The sequence below is a fragment of the Amphiura filiformis genome, chromosome 5 (genome assembly GCF_039555335.1).
Source record: "Amphiura filiformis chromosome 5, Afil_fr2py, whole genome shotgun sequence".
Lineage (NCBI taxonomy): Eukaryota > Metazoa > Echinodermata > Ophiuroidea > Amphilepidida > Amphiuridae > Amphiura > Amphiura filiformis.
Genome location: NC_092632.1, coordinates 40,684,070 through 40,692,475, shown reverse-complemented (window position 1 = coordinate 40,692,475; position 8,406 = coordinate 40,684,070). Strand labels below are relative to the sequence as shown.

The 8,406-nt window shown below is 36.5% G+C and overlaps 1 protein-coding gene across 1 annotated transcript; it reads right to left on the bottom strand.

Annotated features, from left to right (window-relative positions):
* Window positions 1-290: 290 nt before the first annotated feature.
* LOC140152193 (hyalin-like) lies at window positions 291-8,077 on the bottom strand. The gene is made up of 5 exons (XM_072174493.1): window positions 7,996-8,077; window positions 4,189-4,428; window positions 2,414-2,686; window positions 838-1,104; window positions 291-541 (listed from the first exon to the last, which is right to left on the bottom strand). Exons 1-5 carry the CDS (start codon window positions 8,063-8,065, stop codon window positions 291-293), a joined length of 1,101 nt encoding a protein of 366 aa, XP_072030594.1. The 5' UTR covers window positions 8,066-8,077.
* Window positions 8,078-8,406: the final 329 nt, after the last annotated feature.

Below are 8,406 nucleotides of genomic sequence, written 5' to 3'. Positions count from 1 at the left end.
GCCCTCTTTACAACATAACTCAAGAACCACAGGACCTACAAAAGTATATCTGTGATATTTGAATTCTTCTACACACTCGCTATGAAATGATCAATGCAATTTTGCCAAAGCTCACTACCATTCGCAAGATACTGTGAACTACCAAATCGCAACAGTTTAAAAAAAGTTGCTAACCTTAAGGTAGGGGCTCCAACCAACATAACAAAAAGGTTATACAGTAAGGAAAACGAAAACGAAAAAGAAAGAATGTTTGATAATTTACACTTTACACAAGAGGTTTGATGATGTACTTACGATCTGTGACATCTTGCTCTGTTCCCAGAAGTGTCATAATAATAGGCATCAATTAAGGTACGCCCAAGAGGAAAAGACTCAATTCCAGGTTGGTGTGTGGCGATACGAACAGGAGTTTGTCCATCATTGTCGGTAGCTGTTGGCCACACAACGTCATAGTCCGCACTAGTGCTCCCAGTTGTCGCATACACCTTCACAGTGTTTCCACATCCACGCACAGTAGGAGGGACCGTGTCAGCAGTTGCACCTAATTGAAAAGACGGGACATGTTAAAAATATATAATAATAATAATAAATTATTCTGTTGCTGTTATCATTTACTCATTTCATGAAAGGACTTGCACCAGGGACTTGCAGATCAGTGCGTACATACCCAGTTGACCTGCAGTATAACTTGCCTTGATAAGTATGAATTGGCACTAAATTCAGTCATATTTGTAACGTTTAAAATACATTGTTGTCTTTGCTAGTGGTAAAAGTCTAACAATTCCCGCCAATTTTTTTAAAAGGCGGTTCTTGTTACAATTTGATTTTCAGGCTTACCATTTGGATATACAGTAACAGCAAATTCACAAACAGCCTCGTTACCAGCGGCATCAGTAAATGTGTATTTAACGAGTTCATAGCCTCCTACTGTAAATTGGTCCCCTGGTGAATGAGTTTGTTGAACTGTTACAGGTAGTCCCGAACCGTCTCTGGCTCTTGGAGGACCCCACCAAATATCCACTGTTGTCTGACCTGGCTCCAAGACTTCGTATATGTGTTCTGGGCAGTTAGAAATTACTGGCCCTATAGAGTCATCTTCAACGCCTGTAGGTAAAATTATATAAAATGGCGATTGTTGGCGAATTTTATTCAATCTTTCATTTATTTGTATGGTTCATTTAAGTTCAAACTTCAATTTAAAGCCTTAATGTACGATAATATTGTCAGAATATACCTTAAATTTTTTTTTAACTGACTTTTTGGCATAATTCCAACTTAAATCTATGAGCAAACTATCAAATTCACCCTATTTGTAGTAAAACGGGATGATTTTCTATTGGTCCGACATACTATCATAATTTTTCAGATTATGATAATATGTCGGAACGACTCGCAAATCGTAGTCTCCTACGAAACCAGTTTGGTTACGCTCCCTCTACACGTGGAGGGAGCGTAACAAAACTGGCTGCGTAGGAGATTAACTCTGAGGCCGTACTCGCCGCCCTAATCCAAAAAAAGATATTTCGAGTGATAGAGATGAAGTTTATGATGTTGTTTCTTTGTAAATTTCCAATGTTTTTCGTGTCTAAATGTATTGGGAACTTTCATAATGATTGCATATTAACTATTTTATCATTTTGGAAGAAAAAAATAAAATTCTAAAAATTTAAAAATCTAAAAATTTAAAAAGATCGTACATTAAGGCTTTAATATGATTTATGTTCTATTCAGTGACTGGCCTGGTATGATATTAGAGAATTCACGGAGCCTGTTAAGTTCATTTGCAGGATTAACATAAACATGGACAATGACACACACTTACAAGGTTTTGTATTCTCTTCAGGAACTTCTTCTCTATATTTGGTAACAAAATGGTGAACAATTACCTACACACATTATTGATCTGACATTGTTTATTGTGGCATTGTATCACCCATACCACTACACACAATGTCCATTTAGTGTTTTGTGGTGGCTAGCCCACTTCCATAACTTCCTATTAAAACTGCCCGGACCACCCCTTCATTAGGTGAACACACCCCAACATTCCTTGAAAAATTTGGTTTTACATCCTAGCAAAATTCTAGGATGACAATTTCGTCCCTTGGTACATTATCAGAAAGGTCATTCCAAGGATTCCAATAAATGACAACCTCTATACTAGCTCCGATGCATTGCAAATGTTACAAGAGTGTTGTTACAAACTATAGATGGCGCTACAGCAACATAGCAGCCCAGTACAGCCAGTGAGGTCTGGTTTTAGCCTAATGGTCTTCTATTCCCTACGGTCTCGACTTTCCAGTTACCTACACTTCCCCTACTATGCAAAGACATTATTTAATGCGGAACTTGCGGTTTCGACGACTCAGTATTGCATTATGAATTCATTTATTTCTTTAGAATCTGAACTTACGTATAACAGATACGCTGACATCAAACTCGCATGTCTGTTGGTTTTGTAAAGAATCCATGAAAGTATAGCTAACTGTAGTAGTACCAACAGAAAACTCGGCTCCTGGTGCATGGGTTTTCTTTACCCGAACAATACCATCGCAGCCGTCAGTCGCAGAAGGTTCCGTCCAAACAACGGGAACAGTACCGCAGAATGCAGGCTCTTGGTGTGTGAAATCAGCGGGACAATTCTCGATAAACAAACTGGGTTCACAAGCATCTGGTGACGATATGACTTTGTCAACTTTAAAACAAACAAACACACAAACAAACACAACACAACATAATGAATTATTGTTGTCTTTAAATAATCCCATCAATTTCAATCACATAGGTTCCATCAAAGGGATATAACCAAATCATAGACCACGCCATGCAATATTATATACTGCCCACAAAAATTATCCGTACACTTCAAACAAAAGTAATATCTTAAAGACACTAAACCTAAATTACCTCAGTCGGCACGATCAGGACCATGCGCCATTTCAAAAGGAGAACATTTAAAAAAGCGACAAATCGGAGATATCTCCTCCTTCAGGGCGATTCCCACTGACTTTTGTAACGGGCTCAATACTGCATACCATTTTTTCTTTCAAATTGGTAAAATGGAAAATAAAGTCGCACCGTACCGAACGAGGTATCAAAATACACAGAAAAATTTTTCCATCTATTGACTACAACTTTATTTTGGTGATTTAGGTTTAGTGTCTCTGACATTAGAAAAAGTTCGAGGACATCACCCATTCACCCGTGTGTGGTGAATTGACTACGTAAAAAACGACACGTATCCACTCCTTTCGAAAGCCGGCTAAACAAATGTATTTAGGTCAAAATATCACAATTAATTTGATTTGAATATGTTATCTTCATATTACATGCAAAAAACTTTTAAAAACGACACAGGTACCTGCGTTGACATGTACAGAAGGGTGCGCGTGCTACCATTAATACTACAGTCCATTCATAAATAACTCACTCGATAGTATGAACCATAACGTATATTTGAGCCAAATTTGGACATCATTTGAGTATTTTTCCTTTATGTGCCATGCAATATTCATAAAGATTGATCGGACACCACCCAGTCGAGCCAAATTTATGCAGATTGATCAGGCATCGACTCATGTCCACTGGACGCAATTGCCTTCTGATTGGCTGATCGATATTACATAGAAAGCATAGCATGTACAGTGTACACATTCAAACAACGGATTTGAACCGGTGTCATTCACCGTATATAGCGCAGTGGAGTCCATTCAATCAAATGTTGTCATCAACCTATTCATTGTTGAATGCATTTTAGTAGTCCGCCATATTTACGGTATGATACGTCATATGCACAACCTATATAATCGTATATTCGCAGGTCATTGTGTACATTCTCATTTACATAATATGATTATCCTCTCGTGGCAGTGTATGCGGTTCTAATGAATATTTGGCAAACAGGGTGTATTGGGTGTGGACGGCGAGATTGGGTGATGATGTCACAGCTCATTATGATTATTGTTTGTCACTCGGTCTATGGTAACTTGTTGCATATTGAATTTTGGATAATTTTTGTGCGCACAGCAGTATATTAAACTTTTTAACACTCACCATTTATTGCGACATTGAAAAAACATTCACTGTTATAAGAACTAAACGGTATACCGAAATTCAATTCGCAGTGGAAAAAGATAAAAATAACAATGAGTATGCAATAACAGACTTCAGTTTAAAAATGATTCTTACCATTGCCATTCAAGTTGCAATGGTGCCTGGTCGTCTTTACGTCGTCTCGAACCCATGGCTTGTTAACGTACTTGGGCTGGAATGGTCGAGCAGGTTTTTGTACATTAAACCCTCCAAACCTGACGCTTCTACATTGGCATGGACCTTCATTAGACAAAACCCATCGCCCAACATTGCCTTTCCGCATATCTTGACCAACTTCACATACCGGAACATGTGCTCGAACATCAATAATGTTTTCTGAAAGAGATTTTTTATGATATTTATGAATGAAATTTACGCCACAGCTGTCCCTGACACCCCCCCACACACACACACACACCCACGCTTATGAAGTCCCGCACCGTCACCCAAAATATGAATATTGACCCAGGTCTTATAAGGAGTGTCACCCCCGGTGGGGATATTATTTTCATTATATTCTTTACTTTCTTCTCTTTCATTTGACACCACTTGTGTTGGGGTCATATTTTTTTGGCATTTTGATATATGAAATGATCCCATATAAATATTGACCTGGGACTTATGATGAGTGTCACCCCCGGGCGGGGAAATATTTTTATTATATTTTCTACGTTTTTCTCTTTCATTTGACACCACTAGGGGGATCATACCTCAGTGGCATTTAGAGATATGTCCATTTCAGACCAAAAGGTTAGTCAGTTAGTAAGTAAGCTAGTAAGCTAGTAACAACCACTAATACCATGGTTCAGCAAAAGTATGACATGAAGGGCCCAACTCTCCTTGATCATAATAAAACGAATTAAAAAAACAAATGATTCTGATTTAAATGCGGATTATAAAAGTGTGAATGTGTGGGGACAACTGGGGGAAGCTATTATTGAGTTTTCGTCGCAAAGTTCTTGCCCACTGACTAATAAATGGAATACTGAAAATCCCTCATTACGCGCTTATGACAAAAATTTCATTTCCAAAATTTGGTATTAATTTTGTTTTTTATAATGTTTAAAATGAGCACAAGAACTGAATGTGCTTTTAAGCACGATTATATTCAAAATGCATTACTTTAAGGTGCTACACCCCTTGATAAATTTTGTGACTATTTTTGCATTTTTCTCAAAAAATAATGACACACTGGTAACAAAAGTTATGCATATTATAGGGCAAGGAATCCAGTTACTGCACTAGAATTTCAGTGACTCAAGACAAGCGGTACGTTATTTATGATAAGAAAAGAGGTACCACTAGTATGTACCCCATTTCTTAACATAGATAATGAACCACTTGTCTTGAATCACTGAAATTTCAGTGATGTCACTGAAATTTCAGTGATGTAATTGGATTCGTTGCCCCTCTAATATACACAACTTTTGTTACCAGTGTGTAGTTATTTTTTGAGAAATGCAAAATTAGTCACAACATTTATCAAGGGGTGTAGTACCACCTTAATAACATTCAATAAAATTGAAAATAATTTCACATTCTGAATTCGTGCTTGTGTAAGGTATGAATAAAATTATAAACTATGGCAAAAGACATGATATGATATGGTTTATTTTTAATTAAGTTCTGAGAGCGCCAGGCCGGCGTAGCTCCGTGCTTTTATCTTAGCTTTTCTCATAGTTGAGTCAAATTAAAATAAAGCATACTGTAGGAAAGACTTGCATTGATAATAAACTGACAAAAAATATGTTATAACTTTTAATTGTATGGTTGTATATTAATTGATATTATACCAGCATACAGTAGACGGTAAAGTTAATAATGAATACTAAATAAAAAAAAGAATTTTTGCAGTGAGCGTGTTTATGGTGGGCTTTCGACCAACTAATGTTATTATTTTGCCCGGTGGTATAATTAAGGGCAGAGTAGGTATTGTTGGTTGAAGCAGCCAAAATCCATATATCATGTATATTATTGAAAAATAACATTTTGATGTTTTGCAAAAGTTCATTCTACAAATCATATACTTTGAAAACTTGCTTGATTTAATGTTGTTAATAAGTTACGTACGTTTTGAATAATCTTCTTCATATTCGCTATGCAATGATCAGTGCAATTTTTGCCAAAGCTCACTACCGTTCGCAAGAACAAAAAAAAAGAAACGTGACTTTCTTATTATATCCATCTTGCTTCTGAACCACTTTTTGCGACTCCCCTAATTTTTGATATTAAACGTCATATTCTGTTTATATATTTGGTACCAATGTATAGATATAGGTCTTCGCTATCCATTGATATCAAATTAAGTACAAACATTCTCCAAATAATATGACATCATAATTTGTGCGTCCCCTCGCAAAATTGGGAAATTCTGGCTATGTACAAAAGTATAGGCAATATGGATTTTCGGATAAAAGTTTACGAACATGTGGTTTTCACCAGATGTTCTCCTAAATATGAAAGAAAGTTACTTTTTCAACCTAACTACTAAGTAAAAAAATTGATATCTCTTAGAGGAGATCTAGAACAAAAAGAAAATCAAGGATTTTACTGTAGAAAATTGTGGTGGGCCTCACCAACTCCCTCTTTTGTCATTTGGTATGGTCTGCCCTAGCCCCGGGTATAGGTGCTGGGGTGAAAATGTTATCACTAAAATGAGCGCAAAGGATGGATCTACGATTAGCTGTAGTCATTTGGTGTACGCGGCAGCTTTTTCATGCCGGATGAATACCTTCGTATAATTGGAGACCGAATTAAAAAGACTAGTTTGCGTCTGACGTCAGGGCAAAGGCGCGACGTGATTGATTGCTGACCTGCGCCAGTACGGCATTTTTGGTCTGGTTGGTAGGACGTCATACGCAAAGTAGTCTTTTTTTTTAATTCTGTCTTCAATTATAGTACTTGGAATAATATAGAACGTTGATTTCCTTACTGTCAGTATAGTCTATGTTGTCAGTTACCCATCTACTGATCAACTCGAACCACTAGCTACAAGGAGCGCAACAAATGCTAGAGGCAATATCGTAAGTTAAGTCTAGGTTAGCAACTATTCTAAACTGTTGCGAATTGGTTGTTCACATCTTGCGAATGCTGGTGAGCTTTAACAAAAATTGCATTGATCATTTTATTGCGAGTGTGTAGAGGAATTCGAATATCACAAATATACTTTTGTAGGTCCTGTGGTTCTTGACTTATGTTGTAAAGAGGGCTGACACAACAACACTTTTGCAAAAAGTACATAACTCATTAACAACAATAAATTAAGCACGTTTTCAAAGCATATGATTTGTAGAATGACCTTTTGCAAAACATGGGTAGACGTGTGCCGCTGATATAAAAGCGTTTGTTCGAATATATAAATAAAATAATAAACTATTTTTCAATAATGTATTGATTTAGACAATGGAAATTTTGGGCTGCTTCGACCAACAATACCGCATCTACCCTTAAGTCTAGGTTAGCAACTATTCTAAACTGTTGCGATTTGGTAGTTCGCATCTTGCGAATGCTAGTGAGCTTTAGCAAAAATTGCATTGATCATTTTATTGCGAGTGTGTAGACGAATTCGAATATCACTGATATACTTTTGTAGGTCCTGTGGTTCTTGAGGTATGTTGTAAAGAGGGCTGAAACAGCAACACTTTTGTAAAACGTAAAACTTTTGTATAACTCATTAAACAACAATAAATCAAGCAAGTTTTCAAAGTATAATTATGATTTGTAGAATGAACTCCTGCAAAACATCAAAGTGTTATTTTTCAATAATATATTGATTTAGATAATGAAAATTGTGGTTTTTTTGTTGTTGCTCCAACCAACAATACCTAGTCTACCCTTAATTGGACAAGAATAGACGAAATGTTTAGGTTGGTGTGATGGGTAATTCAAGTACATTGTACTTACCTGGCAGAACGCAAAGCAGCTGTAGCATTAGTACAACGTTGTACCGATTACTCAAGTGGGACACCCACATGATTTAAGACCTGAGAAAGAAAATAGTTCTTAATTAGAATCAGACATGGGGTGTTTACTTCAACACTAGCACCAACATCAACAGCAATATAACTATTACAGCAACAACAGCAAGCAACAGCAAAAATATAAAAACTCCATCAACTTGAATGATCAGTGCAATTCGTCATACCTATACTGTGTAATTACGCAATATGTTGCTGATAGTAGCCTACTAGTACGAGTCGTATTATATTTTATCATAGTACACCAAACATTTGAATTTTGACGATTGATTCGATAATATGAGATACATTTAATTAATGATGGTCTACCGAAATTAATATAACCTTAAGGTGGTGA

Excerpts from the sequence above, each read along its gene's own strand:
- LOC140152193 (XM_072174493.1), bottom strand. The coding sequence starts at position 8,065 with ATGTGGGTGTCCCACTTGAGTAATCGGTACAACGTTGTACTAATGCTA. Across the intron at positions 1,105-2,413 it reads TGTCAGCGTATCTGTTATAC|GCGTTGAAGATGACTCTATA; the intron begins GTAAGTTCAGAT and ends TTTTACCTACAG. Across the intron at positions 542-837 it reads TGTTACTGTATATCCAAATG|GTGCAACTGCTGACACGGTC; the intron begins GTAAGCCTGAAA and ends CTTTTCAATTAG.